We start from the raw sequence: 15,484 nt of genomic DNA on the forward strand, positions 1-15,484 counted from the left end.
GGAGGTTTAGTGCTCTGAGTTGAGTTATTCCCTGCGATTTTGTACAAAAGGGTAAAAGATTTAGTGGTATCTCAAGTATTAACGATAAAACAGTCGAACAAGAGGCCATTTGATTGGTAAACTTGCCCTCAAAGTCGTGTGGATTCAATAAACTTGCCGTAGACGTCGTATGCTATTGACCTTTCTATCTCACCAGAGTTGAAGTTTATTGAAGACGAAGCTGACGCATTTTTTTACGCAGCAAGAATAAAATGTGAATAAAGGTGTACTTTAAAATTGACCAGGGATATTAGGTCTAAACGTCCCAAATGAATATATTGATTAGGTTATTTAGAACTAAATATTCTCATCCATGTGATTGAGGGAAATACGTAAGTAAACATCCCTGTGATAACAAACTGTTTGCGAAGCACTACATTTCACTTGAGTTGTAATTCTCCAATTAGTGCAAGCAAGTTGGTTGTTTCAATTTTAAATGCTTTGAGAAGTAATTATATCAAAATATTTTGAAATTGCTTAAGGACATTTATCTGATGATAAATATTGAATCGTTACCATTTACTAAAATCATTTAACGCTCGGCTGAATCCTGGCTGCCGGGCTCATGTAAGCAGCAAACCATAGGGAAACATACTTTTATTATTGTCTTGATACAAGTATGTATTTTAATGTGGTTTTGCTACATTGTGCTATGAATTAATTACTAATTTGAGGGAATCTGCATGTGAAGTGTATAATGCATAAACTATTTTATTCGTACAAATTTTTTTGAGCGTTTTATTGAAAGAAATACAAAAAAAAAAACACTACAGTGAAATCTAGGTGTAATCTGTTACTTAAACTAGTTTCATCTAATTCTAAGTTCGAAATTTTCTTTGATTAAGACGGCAGATGATGTATATTCTTAGCCATAAATGGAGCCTATATAAAAAGAATATCATTAATAATGATATACAAATATCAAAATTTTCAAGATACAAAGATTATTTTGTAAAGCTAAGAGATGTATTACAGAAAATGCTTGTGTTGAAAGAAAATATATCTTTTAGTTATACTTGTTCAGAGAAACAATAATTACTTGCAAAAAATACTTACTTTCGCAATTTTTTCCATAGTACCCATGCTTACAATTACATCGATACGAAAAACCAAGACGGATACAAAGACCATTATTCTTACAAGGTCGTCTATTGCAAGCATTGTAATCTATAATTAAATAGAAAAAATTACTAGGAAAACATATTGCGCACATAATGGCTTTTCATAAGATTGGGTGGCACAAAGGAAATCAGCACGATGTTATGTTCTTATGTTATTTACAAATAATGATGTTTAAAAATAAATGGCATGATTGTATAAGGTAAACCTATGTGCGAACAATTGTAGTCAGTTTGACAAAGTTTATCAAAAATGAAACTAAATGTATGAGGATGTTTCTGTTTTGTTGTGATCCACTGTGAGAAAAACAACATAACTGATGTTAATCGAATTTTTTAAATTAAATTTTAGTAAAAAACAGAATATTTTCAATTTTTTAAAATGCTGTTTGTCATAAATGTACAAATATCAACTAAATATTGCTTGTATGTAGCTGACAAATAAACCTTCATAAGACGGCGTAAAAATTATACTGTAATAAGACATTTGTAAACAACCAAACTAGTTAGCTGCAAAGCAGTTCAAGAGCACACAGTTATCATTTACATGAAGCTAGAATGCACATATACTTATTACAATTACTATGTTGCGAATATTAAGTTTAAAATGTTGTTTCTATCTACAAAATTTGTAAACAGAGTAATGTATATCTCAAAATGGATATACATTTGAACGAACAATGCACAATAAAAGGTCAAGGAAATAAAGGGGATCAAATAAATACAAAATTCTTACACTGACAATTCTTTCCAAAGTAACCATATCTGCACCGACATTGATAAGAACGTCCAATTCTGACACAACGACCACCATACTTACAAGGTTTCTTCAAACAAATATGTCTTCTTACTAAACACAAACAGACTAAAATGGAGCGCTTTGTGTTTAAAGTATTTCTGAACTAAATTTTGTGCATTTTTTATTGCTAAAAGCTTACTGTCGTCTAACTCTTACAAAATGTTGAAAATAAATAATTACAACAAGAATATATTCTTACACTGACAATTCTTTCCAAAGTAACCATATCTGCACCGACATTGATAAGAACGTCCAATTCTGACACAACGACCACCATACTTACAAGGTTTCTTCAAACAAATATGTCTTCTTACTAAACACAAACAGATTAAAATGGAGCGCTTTGTGTTTAAAGTATTTCTGAACTAAATTTTGTGCATTTTTTATTGCTAAAAGCTTACTGTCGTCTAACTCTTACAAAATGTTGAAAATAAATAATTACAACAAGAATATATTCTTACACTGACAATTCTTTCCAAAGTAACCATATCTGCACCGACATTGATAAGAACGTCCAATTCTGACACAACGACCACCATACTTACAAGGTTTCTTCAAACAAATATGTCTTCTTACTAAACACAAACAGATTAAAATGGAGCGCTTTGTGTTTAAAGTATTTCTGAACTAAATTTTGTGCATTTTTTATTGCTAAAAGCTTACTGTCGTCTAACTCTTACAAAATGTTGAAAATAAATTAATTACGACAAGAATATATGCAGTATGTTTCAACTTCAAAGATGGTTTTAGATTAAAGATGCTTGGTGAAAAATCTCGAATAGAGAGCTGGGGTAAAAAATGCCACTGACATTTGTTTTAATAATTACAAAAACGGCAACTGCAATAGGATAAATGTTCGATTCTAAAACAACAACCACTTTTTTAAAAGGTTTACTGTAACAAACATTTTTTGTTTATGTACTTGCAAGATTTGATCGGTCAAAGTTTGTAAAACACTATTTGTCGTGACAGTACTAATGATTTTTATCTGAAGCATTTCTTTATATTTTCTATATTATTTTAGAGCTATCGTTAGAGCATCATTATTTTAGAAAGGAGGGTCGCTAACGCTTATGTGAGCAAATTATTTTGTTTTAATGATAAAGTAAATGTAAAGAGAAAAGAAAATAGATGATACTTACACAAGCAATTCCTTCCATAATAAGGATTTCTACATCTACATCGATAAGAAGATCCAATCCTTAAACAAACACCCTTATTCTTGCATGGTCTTCTTGCACAAGCATTGAGGTCTAAATCAGAAATGAAATAGTTAAATAATCATTTTAGCAAATGTACGAAATTTTATGAGAATAAAACGTTAAAAATTTTTGTATTAATATATAATTAAACAATGAAATAAATTCAAATGCAGATGTTTCATAAAAACACCTAAGCAACTGGCACATGTTTGTAGCCTGATAAAGATATAGCCAAAATTACAATAACGTATTTTAAATAAAAGAAGAATATGAAGAAAGAAGAAAAGTTTAGATGTAGAAAAAAAATACAAATAATTCTTACAGTGGCAATTCCTTCTATAATACCGAATTGGACTACATAATACCGAATTGGACTAAATACCAGACATAACATAGTACTAAAGACTAAGTACATAGGTTGCTTGTACCGCACGCTTGAACGACATATCATTGTGATATAAGTTATCTCCTGTGAGCCGGCATTTGACTAGTACCTAGACTTTAAGTTATTAGTTTTTTATGAAGTATATGTAGAGTAAGGTAATTTGTTAGTACAATCAATTAGTTTAGCTTGTGTTTCGTACCTCTTGAATAGATATGACAGGTAATATCATACAAGTCAACTTATTAGGCTGCGATACAATATTTTTTGTTAATATTTCTCAAAATAAGAACCATTTGATAGGAATATGCCCCCTACAACTCTGTGCTGATTGCAAATAACTTCTGCTTGGATCTTTGGACGCCAACAGACGCTTTTCAGTTTTCACACAGCAAACGTATTATATTAATACTATAATATATATTAGATTTATTTTTAATGTAATGTTTCATTGACCTTATGAACAGTACATTTTTTACCGTAAACCTTTGCAGATTAAGCTTAATTACTTAATGATAAAATTCACTTTAGTTACGTTTAACACACCAAATTTAGTGTTTCCTTACGAAAAATTCGTTCTTGGTCAATCGACAGAATGAAAGACAAATTGCTTTACTTTTTTCAACGAATTCATAATTACATAGTAGCTATTAGCTTACGGTATTTTTCGGATATGACGACGAATGTACAAAACATTATTCGTCATCTTGGCATAGGCGAATATAACCGAGGAAACAGCCAAGGTTATCACAATGGACCGACAGACACCGCCTCTCTAAGAAACTTTTTCAGTTTAGCAGTGGTTAGCCACGCATGCGCAGCAGCCACCCACAAAACTACGTGTATGTGTGTGGCCTTTTAAATATATAGTCAAAATTGCACTATTTTATGTTAAATAAAAGAAAAAGAGGGAAAAAGCCAATAGATGAAGAAAAAATATAATCATTCTTACATTGACAATTCCTTCCATAATAGGGATATTTACATGAACATCGATAAGAAGATCCAATCCTTGAACAAACACCCTTATTCTTGCATGGCCTTCTGGCACAAGCATTGAGGTCTAAATCAGAAATGAAATGGTTAAATAATCTATTTTTGCAAATGTACGAAATTTTATGAGAACAATACGTTAAAAACTTTTGTATTAATACATAATTAAAAAAGGAAAAATTTCAAATGCAGCTGTTTTATAAAAATACCGACGCCACTCGTAAATGTTTGTAGTCTGGTAAAGATATAGCCAAAATTAAAATAATGTATTTTAAGTATAAAGAAAAGTTTAAATGAAGAAAAATTATATGAATAATTCTTACACTGGCAATTTCTTCCATAATAGGGATATCTACATCTACATCGATAAGAAAATCCAATCCTTAAACAAACACCCTTATTCTTGCATGGTTTTCTGGCACAAGCATGGATGACTAAATCAGAAATGAAATGGTTAAATAATCATTTTTTGCAAATGTACGAAATTTTAAAAAAGTACAATACGTCAAAAACTTTGTATTAATATATAATTAAAAAAGGAAATAAATTCAAATGCAGATGTTTCAAAAAAACACCTAAGCAACTGGCACGTGATTGTAGCCTAGTACAGATGAATCCAAAATTGCATTAACATATTTTTAATAAAAGAATAATATGAAGAAAAGAAGAAAAGTTTAGATGTAGAAAAAAATGCAAATATTTCTTACACTGGCAATTCCTTCCATAATAGGGATATTTACATGAACATCGATAAGAAGATCCAATCTTTAAACAAACACCCTTATTCTTGCATGGTCTTCTGGCACAAGCATTGATGACTAAATCAGAAATGAAATGGTTAAATAATCTATTTTTGCAAATGTACGAAATTTTATGAATGCAATACGTTAAAAACTTTTGTATTAATACAGAATTAAAAAAAGAAATAATTTCAAATGCAGCTGTTTTTATTAAAATACCTAAGCAACCCGTACCTGTTTGTAGCCGGGTAAAAATATAGCGAAAATTACAATAACGTATTTTAAATATAAAGAAAAGAATGAAAGTTTAAATGAAGAAAAAATATATGAATGATTCTTACACTGGCAATTTCTTCCATAATAGGGATATTTACATCTACATCGATAAGAAGATCCAATCCTTATACAAACACCCCGATTCTTGCATGGTTTTCTGGCACAAGCGTTGATGTCTAAAACAGAATTTTATAAATCACTTTTTTTAGCAAGCATAATCAAATTTATGAGAATACGATTTTTGGAATTTTTGTATTTATGCAACATCAAAAAAAGAGATTTTGATGCATATTTTTTCATGAAAAAAGGTTTGCAATGAGAACATGTGTGCCTGATAAATAGTTGGCTATAAAATGAATTAACGTATTTAAGGACGTTTATGTGCAAGCAAAAATAATGCTATAAAGGTATGGTATGGTACTTTAAAATTGTTAAGTTTTCTATATTAGTCAAAAAGACTAGTATGAAAAAATGAAATAAAATGAATGATTCTTACATTGACAATTCCTTCCATAATATGGATATTTACATTTACAGCGATATGATGATCCAAGCAACTGGCAAACACCTTTATTCCTGCATGGCCTTTTATAACAAGCATTGACGGCTAAATTAGAAGTAGAAAATGTAGAAGTCATATCGTGAAAGCATGTTAATTTTTGAGTAAAATATGTTGGAAAGTGTTGTTGTATTTATAAGACATTAAAAATAGAAAAAAACTTTGGAAACGAAAATTTTTTACAAAAATGTCTATGCAATGCATATATGGCCTGTAAATAACTACAAAACAATTTTCGACTGTATTCTTGAAAAGAAAAACAAATACATAAGAATGATTCTTACACTGACAATTCCTTCCATAATAAGGATATTTACATCTACATCGATAGGAAGATCCAATCCTTAAACAAACACCTTTATTCTTGCATGGTCTTTTAACACAAGCATTGATGTCTAAATCAGAAATCATAAATTGTGAAAGTGTTTTTTAGCAAGCATAAAGTAATTTTTTGAGCACAATATGTTTGAAATTATTTCATTTATGCAACCCCAAACTTAGAATAACTTTCAAAATTAAAATTTTTTTTATAAATATCACGCAATGTAAATACATGTATAGCTTGGTGAATATATACACAAAAAGATAATTAATGTACTCTTGAAAGAAGAAGAGCAAAGAAATATGATTCTTACACAAACAATTCCTTCCATAATAGGGATATCTACATTTACATCGATAGGAAGATCCAATCCGTATACAAACACCCTTATTCTTGCATGGTCGTTTAACACAGGCATTCTTAACTAAATCAGAAATCAAAAGATGTAATTCATAGTTTAGTACAATATGTTAAACAGTTTGTACTTGTGCCACTTTAAAATTTAAAAACTTTCAAATGAATCATTTCTCATAAAAAAATAAATGCAGCTTTTCTGCATGAAAACATGCTTGCAAAGTGATTATGTGTGTATCCTGTTAATTATTTTATCTAAAATGGATCAATGCAATTAAGGAAGTTTATGTGTCAGCAAGAATGTTGCTATAATGTATGATATGGTACTTTAAAAAATGTTAATTTTTCTAATATAGTTGAAAAAATTATTACGAAGGAAATAAAACTAAAATGGAGAAAACGAAAATGTATGAATGATTCTTACACTGGCAATTCCTTCCATAATATGAATATTTACATCTACATCGATAGGAAGATCGAATCCTTATACAAACACCCTTATTCTTGCATGGTCGTTTAACACAGGCATTCTTAACTAAATCAGAAATGAAAAGATGTAAATTATAGTTTATTACAATATGTTAAAAATTTTGTACTTGTGCAACTTTAAAAATTAAAAACTTTCAAATGAATCATTTCTCATAAAAAAATAAATGCAGCTTTTCCGCATGAAAACAGGCTTGCAAAGCGTTTATGTGTGCATCCTGTTAAATGTCGTGTCTAAAATGGATTAACATATTTAAGGAAGTTTGTGTGTCAGCAAAAATGTTGCAATAATGTATGATATGATACTTATGAACTTTTCTAATATAGTATAAAAGATTATTACGAAGTAAATAAAATCGAAATGAAGAAGATGAAAATAAATGAATGATTCTTACATTGACAATTCCTTCCATAGTATGGATATTTGCATTTACAGCGATAAGATAATCCAATCCTTATACAAACACCCTTATTCTTGCACGGTTTTCTAGCACAGGCATGGATGTCTAATTTAGAAGTGAAATGATAAAAAAGCTTTCTTTGCAAGTGTACATAAATTTATAAATTCAATAGGTACGCAATACGCAAATGTGTGTATTCTGTGAAGTTAATGGCCAGTAAATTAAGTAGAATTAATGGTAATTTTTCAAATAAGATTGCATATTTAATTTACGTCAAACTTGTTTCAGATAGGAAATCGATTTTAGTTAAGAGACCCATATATGTGTAACTCTGCATTTTTCGATGTTCTAGCTTAGCTTACATGTCACGTGACGGAGCTCAGTAGTCTTCCATAAAGAAAGTGACGTCATTTAGATACCTTGCGAACTTATAAATGTTTTAATCACTGATAAATATTTTTGCTAATGGCGTGTTACAAAAACGTTTTCTTAAATGTCTCAGACGTCGTTCAAACAACCGATAAAGCAACAAGCTTATGACATGTAGTATATTGCATATATAAACACTTGTATTGTACTAATATAACCATAGTGCATAGATAGGCATTAGACACTTATTTTTCTCCAACGAGCCATGCTGTCTATTTCCCCTTTTTTCATCACATCTTAAAAAGCCTATAATTTCAAGGATTTTGTGTTTGTTGCAAACAATGTTCGAAAATAAATTCTTTGCAACTTTGCAAGCAATCGCAATTATGTTCATTTTTCGTGTTTATAGTTTGATGCGTATCATATTTCACCAAGGGGCCAATTACATGAAGAAATTTCAGCAAGGGCTGAGTTTCAGCCTGGGTGGCCAGGCTGTAATTTTGTGTGATTGTATGGTAAATTTATAAAGCTCTTCCAAAGCATGATCGCCAGTTGTCATTACTTTCTTGTCATTTTGTTGTCGTCATTATAAGCAATAGGTACGCAATAACGCATTCGTGAATATTTTAGCTATGGTTAAAATATCATCCGGATTGTTCTCAATTTCATCCCGGATTGTTCTGAAATTTCATACAGAATTGTCCTCTTGTAATTGCGTACGCTATTTAGAATATTATAAAGAACCATACTGAAATTTAAGCCTGGCCAGCCGGGCTGAAATTGTTCTATGTAATCGGCAACTAAGTACATAGGTTGCTTGTACCGCTAGCTGAAATGAGTTATAATTGATATATATTATCACCTGCGAGCCGGCATTTGAATATATCTTCACTTTAAGTTATTAGTTTTAAGAAAAGCAAGATAATTCGTTGGTACAATGAATGAGTCGAGCTCTGTTTCGTTCCGCTTGAATCAATGACACATGCAGTATATCATACAAGTCCATTTATTAGGCTGCGATAGTTTTAGTTAATATTTCTGAAAATATAAAAAAATTCCTTACGAATATGGGGCAGACAAGTCTGTGCTGACTGGAAATAACTTCTGCTTGATCTATGAACGCGGACAGACGATATACAGTTTTCTCATATCAACATATTATTATACTATAATATGTTTCATTTTCAATGTATGATTGACTTTTTGCGTTGTACAGTTTTAACATATAAACCTTTTATCAGAAAGCATAAATAAGCAAGCTGAGTTACTTAATGATAAAATTAGGTTTAATTTAGTTTAAGACACCAAATTTAATATTTCCTCACAAAGTACTACTTCTGCGGGTCAATCAACAGAATGAAATGACGAGTTGTTGCATATGTTTAACAATATCAAACAAAAGCCATATTTTTCCGACAGGCGATAAACGCTCAAAAAGGTGTTCTTCGTCCTCGTTCTTATATTCGACTATCTCCGAGGATAAAAACACTCAGACGGAAGCACTGACGGACGATTTTTAAGTATAGCATAGTGATTAGCAACGCATGCACAGCAGCTACCGGGGAAAAACGAAAAAACGAATGACCTAGAACCCAACCTACTAAATATATGACTCCGCCAAAATTCGGTAGTTACCAGTCAGGCAATCCATTACGTTAAGGTGTTATAAAGAACAAAAGAATAAAAGTTTAGATGAAGATAAAAGTATAAATAATTCTTACACTGGCAATTCCTTCCATAATAGGGATATTTACATCTACATCGATAGGAAGATCCAATCCTTAAACAAACACCCTTATTCTTGCATGGCTTTCTGGCACAAGCATGGATGGCTAAATCAGAAATGAAATGGTTAAATAATCATTTTTTGCAAATGTACGAAATTTTTATAGTACAATACGTTAAAAACTTTTGTATTAATATATAATCAAAAAAGGAATTAAATTCAAATGCAGATGTTTCATAAAAGCACCTAAGCAACTGGCACATGTTTGTAGCCTGGTACAGATAAATCCAAAATTACAATAACGTATTTTAAATAAAAGAATAATATGAAGAAAAGAAGAAAAGTTTGGATGTAGAAAAAATACAGATAATTCTTACACAAGCAATTCCTTCCATAATAGGGATATTTACATCTACATCGATAAGAAGATCCAATCCTTGAACAAACACCCTTATTCTTGCATGGTCTTCTGGCACAAGCATTGATGTCTAAATCAGAAATGAAATGGTTAAACAATCTTTTTTGTAAATGTACGAAAATTTATGAATACAATGCATTAAAATCTTTTGAGTTAATACATGTTTGAAAAAGGAAAAATTTTCAAATGCAGATATTTCATAAAAATAACTAAGCAACTCGTGCATGTTTGTAGCCTGGTAATAATATAGCCAAAATTACAATAACGTATTTTAATAGAAGAATAATATGAAGAAAAGAAGAAAAGTTTAGATGTAGAAAAAATACAAATAAATCTTACATTGGCAATTCCTTCCATAATAGGGATATTTACATGAACATCGATAAGAAGATCCAATCCTTGAACAAACACCCTTATTCTTGCATGGTCTTCTGGCACAAGCATTAAGGTCTAAATCAGAAATGAAATTATTAAATAATCTTTTTTTGCAAATGTACGAAATTTTATGATTACAATACGTTAAAAACTTTTGTACTAATAGATGATTAAAAAAGGAAAAAATTTCAAATGCAGCTGTTTTATAAAAATACCGACGCAACTCGTAAATGTTTGTTGTCTGGTAAAGATATAGCCAAAATTACAATGTATTTTAAATATGAAGAAAAGTTTAAAAGAAGACAATATATATGAATGATTCTTACACTGGCAATTCCTTCCATAATAGGGATATTTACATGTACATCGATAAGAATATCCAATCCTTAAACAAACACCCTTATTCTTGCATGGTTTTCTGGCACAAGCATTGAGGTCTAAATCAAAAATAAAATGGTTAAATAATCATTTTTTGCAAATGTACGAAATTTTATGAGAACAATACGTTAAAAACTATTGTATTAATACATAATTAAAAAAAGGAATAATTTCAAATGCAGCTGTTTTATTAAAATACCTAAGCAACCCGTACCTGTTTGTAGCCGGGTAAAAATATAGCGAAAATTACAATAACGTATTTTAAATATAAAGAAAAGAATGAAAGTTTAAATGAAGAAAATATATATGAATGATTCTTACACTGGCAATTCCTTCCATAATAGGGATATTTACATCTACATCGATAGGAAGATCCAATCTTTAAACAAACACCCTTATTCTTGCATGGTCTTCTGGCACAAGCATTGATGACTAAATCAGAAATGAAATGGTTAAATCTATTTTTGGAAGTGCACGAAATTTTATGAATGCAATACGTTAAAAACTTTTTTATTAATACATAATTAAAAAAAGAAATAATTTCAAATGCAGCTGTTTTATCAAAATACCTAAGCAACCCGTACCTGTTTGTAGCCGGGTAAAAATATAGCGAAAATTTCAATAACGTATTTTAAATATAAAGAAAAGAATGAAAGTTTAAATGAAGAAAAAATATATGAATGATTCTTACACTGGCAATTTCTTCCATAATAGGGATATCTACATCTACATCGATAAGAATATCCAATACTTAAACAAACACCCCGATTCTTGCATGGTTTTTTGGCACAAGCATGGATGGCTAAATCAGAAATGAAATGGTTAAGTAATATTTTTGTTTTTAGCGTATAGCAATTTATGAGTAAGATTTTCCATGGCGTTTAAGTAAGACCTTCTTAATCTAACGACGTAAATACGCAAGCTCTTATAAAAAAGAAAAGTACTATAGAAAACAGTCTTGAAGATTATTTGACTTTAATCTTAACTGACACTTTCTTTTTCATCACTACAGCAAAAACATAAGAATGCATGATATTTGCTCATGAAATGTGGATACAACACAATATCTTTGATAACTTTCACCAGTAGATCGTTTAAAAAAAATTAACTAATTACTTACGTTTAAGCAATCTGCAGCATTTGAAGTAGTCAATGTTGTGAAGCCATCGCCCTCTACCTCTTTTTAAGCCAGTTATGTAGTAGCCAACTCTATTACACGTTGTCCATCCTTTTTTATTAAAGGCATATTTGACGGATTTGTAGTAACAGTGACCATATTTGTTTGGATAAGCGACTGGTTTGCAGCATTTTCCTTGCTCGATGTGGTGCAATGACTTCCCATTTGAGCGATAGAGACCATTTAGATAATATCCCGTTGGACAAACATTCCAAGAGTATTTTCTAAAGATTGAGCTTTGTTAGTTTTTTTGCAGCGAGCAATGATTGCTAAGTCTATAAAAATCTGCCATGAATGCACGAAGCGTTTAAAAGCAATATTATCTTTCGGTTTCGATACACTTAATATAGTTATTATGAACTTGAAAAAATGAACTACCCGCCCACTGTTTGCTTTTGCCAAATGAAATATTTTGATTTTGGAGATGTTCAAATTTTGTTCAAATACAAGACTCGGCGGTGATCTTTTAATTCATTCAAGGGTTAGATTGAAAAATGTTTAATTAAACATTGCAATATGGGATTTCATCTTACTCATTTTTTCCGTTTCTCCAAGATTAAAAAAACAACAAATTTCTCGGTGCTGAGATCAAAGTAAGCTTTTCAAGATTTTTTTCGATATTTATTATTTGCTAATTTTTATTTTCAATTTGTGTATACTTATTTGTACTACATGTGCAATCATGAAGCGTATTAAAAAAATCAGTCAACACATTTAAACGATATGTCTGTTTTAATTCGATATAAATGACATGCCAGCTGAAAAGATTTACTTTGTCTAATTAAGTTGAAGAAAGTGCTCTATTTGTGTAAGTATTCATTATTTATATATTCCCTATAAATGCGAGCATCGGCTTTGAAAGCTTGAAAGAGTTATCAATTTAATATTACTGCAACTATTCGTACTTCTCTCAAAAGTAAATCTACATGAAAAAGCTTTTGCTATACACCCAGTCAAATAAAGTTAAAACACAGTCAAATAAATAAGTATATATATTAAGAAGCTATTCAATCTATTTTAATGCTATAGCGTTGTATTTAATAACTTTTGATGTTTTGTTGAAAGAATTGCAAGCATTATTAGCTATGTACAATACATACTGACCTGTCGAAAGATTTCCACCAATTTGCGTTTACACAAACAGTCCTCCTTCCTCCGTATAGTAACCTCGGTTGGCAGCATCTTGCTTCTTCAAGTTTGTAAATGCCATCTCTTCTGAAAAAGGATCGCTTATTTCGATAAAACCCAGTAATATAATAATTGGTTCTGCCGCATGTTGACCATCCTTTTTTGTCAAACGATTTCCACCAATTGGCGTTGAAGCAGACTTTTCGTCTAATGATCACTAAAACAACACGTGTCACAAATATTCAACACGCATTAACTGTCTCACTAAAACGTCTCAAATGTACAAGGGTTATATGATCACATGCTACAATTAAAAAAAGTTTAAACGTAATGACCAGCATCCATTGCTATAGTAGGTAAGAAATTACTTTTAAAATAACAATCAACAAAGTCTGCAGACGACAAGGGACACTTCTCAATGAAATCGTAGCGATATATTTATGATGGTATTGCAAGCACTGTTATTTTCTCACAAAAGCAAAAAATTTTTGAGATCCAGATAATGCTTCAATGTAAGATCAAGAAAACTCAATGCATAATCCAAGGAATATTTAAGGCGTAAATGCTTTTGGCGCATAAAATATTAAACCAACTGAAAAGGGCACTGAAATTTAAAAAATTAAAAATGAAAAACATATAAATTATACACAGGTAAGACAGAGATTATTTATCAAATCAAACTTCATTGATAACTTGTAGAACACTTATATGACCAATCCAATTAAATTTCAAACGAGTTTTTGTTAAAATTACGAGTTCATCCTTTAATATCGAAGTAAATAGTACATACTAATAAAATACACTTACGTCTCCTTGCATTTGTGGAGATTACCTGTAACAATAAAGAAATAAGTTAAAATGAATTTATACGTATTTCCCTTTGAGTTTTAATATGAAGCTGGCGACTTCAAAGTTAAATATTGGTGATAATAGGTTCATGATTAAACGCTGTAAGAGCTGTATAAATGGTAATATGTGACTGAGGTCAAAAGATTTTGGAAAATCATACGATAAAAGAAAATTGAGTATTGCTACTACTCCATCAACACAACTAAAAACTGAGACTAAGAATACACCATAGCATATTACCAAATGCTGAAGCAATACGAAGAAACCAAGAATAGAACATGGCTATGATAAATATTTGATCTGAGTTGAACGCTTGTGTGTAAGTTGAGTTTATAATATGTAATAGCCGGGATTTAGATTATGTATCGTCTATTTAAGAAAATGTAGCACTCTTCAACAAAGCGCAGTCTTCGCATAACCTTAATTTGCCACTTAATTGACTTGTAATAGCTCCTTAAGTATTAAAGAATTCTATGCGACACATACCATTGCGGCAAGAACTGCAGCTAAAATCGCGAGACTTGACTTCATCATGTTGAATGGACGAGACACAACCAGTTCTCCTCAACTGACAAAAATTCCCAGCTCGAATAAAGCTGTGTGGTTTAGAAGATCTTTTATAATCTTGTTTATTCGTTTCAACTTCCTTTCAATTGGCAAAATTTACATTTTGAGGATTTGTTAACTAAGGATATCCCTACTTCGAATAATTACATTCAAATGAACGTCATTAATTTGGGTAAAGAACAAACGCTCTTTTATTTCCTTTGTATTTGTTTTTAAACTTTCAGCAGATTACTTTAGAAAATTACCATTTTGCTAATGTTACTCTACGTAAAATTTGCTGGAGTAAAATTGTTAATTTGATAAATTTTGTCGTTTCAAGCTAACAAGGCACTTATAAACACCAGATGATATTCAAAAAATAAAGTATACTATTAACATTTGCTCTAGAAGATTTCTTTATCTTTTTGTTTGACTTGAAGGGCTTTGTTCGAAATGCGTCCTTAAAAAATGACTGAATGTTATTTTGTTTTTCAATTTTAGATACGTATGCATAACAAAAATTAAAAATTGAATTGTTGTACTATCATTTCTAGAATAATAATTCATAAGGTACATGCTCAATGCATTTTGCTTGTGCTGATTAAATTTGTACATATTGAATTAATTGTGACTCCTCTAAAACGTTTATTTGTACAAACTCACATGAAATTTAGATTATATACTTCTTATACGTTCCATATATTACAATTATGATTTTGTTTCTACTCTTATAGAATTAAAACACCGACTAAAACACCAACTTTAAAATGACTGCGATAATTCTTGTTCATAACAGAAAACGTGACGTTAATTAAGATAAGTAGATATTTTGATTATTAAACAACTC

The 15,484-nt window shown here is 30.3% G+C and overlaps 1 protein-coding gene across 10 annotated transcripts; it reads right to left on the reverse strand.

Annotated features, from left to right (window-relative positions):
* Positions 1-774: 774 nt before the first annotated feature.
* LOC124457818 (adhesive plaque matrix protein 2-like) lies at positions 775-14,675 on the reverse strand. Of its 10 annotated transcripts, XM_047008000.1 has the most exons (25): positions 14,578-14,671; positions 14,050-14,074; positions 13,219-13,459; positions 12,058-12,338; positions 11,629-11,739; positions 11,259-11,369; positions 10,886-10,996; positions 10,524-10,634; positions 10,144-10,254; positions 9,762-9,872; positions 7,666-7,776; positions 7,209-7,319; positions 6,744-6,854; positions 6,393-6,503; positions 6,046-6,156; positions 5,615-5,725; positions 5,241-5,351; positions 4,857-4,967; positions 4,493-4,603; positions 3,099-3,209; positions 2,418-2,531; positions 2,156-2,269; positions 1,894-2,007; positions 1,096-1,206; positions 775-921 (listed from the first exon to the last, which is right to left on the reverse strand). In XM_047008000.1, the coding sequence occupies exons 1-25, from the start codon at positions 14,623-14,625 to the stop codon at positions 905-907; spliced, it is 2,841 nt and encodes a 946-aa protein (XP_046863956.1). In that variant the 5' UTR covers positions 14,626-14,671; the 3' UTR covers positions 775-904. The 10 variants fall into 10 exon arrangements, with proteins under 10 accessions (XP_046863956.1, XP_046863960.1, XP_046863957.1 ...); XM_047008004.1 differs by lacking the exon at positions 1,894-2,007 and having other exon boundaries at positions 14,578-14,675; XM_047008001.1 differs by lacking the exon at positions 10,886-10,996 and having other exon boundaries at positions 14,578-14,670.
* Positions 14,676-15,484: the final 809 nt, after the last annotated feature.

Source organism: Xenia sp. Carnegie-2017, unplaced genomic scaffold (genome assembly GCF_021976095.1).
Source record: "Xenia sp. Carnegie-2017 unplaced genomic scaffold, XeniaSp_v1 HiC_scaffold_6, whole genome shotgun sequence".
Lineage (NCBI taxonomy): Eukaryota > Metazoa > Cnidaria > Anthozoa > Malacalcyonacea > Xeniidae > Xenia > Xenia sp. Carnegie-2017.

Coding starts and splice junctions, on each gene's coding strand:
- LOC124457818 (XM_047008000.1), bottom strand. CDS start 14,625: ATGATGAAGTCAAGTCTCGCGATTTTAGCTGCAGTTCTTGCCGCAATG. Junction 5,726..6,045: donor TTATGGAAGGAATTGTCAAT/GTAAGAATCATT, acceptor ATTCTGTTTTAG/ACATCAACGCTTGTGCCAGA. Junction 4,968..5,240: donor TTATGGAAGGAATTGCCAGT/GTAAGAAATATT, acceptor TTTCTGATTTAG/TCATCCATGCTTGTGCCAGA.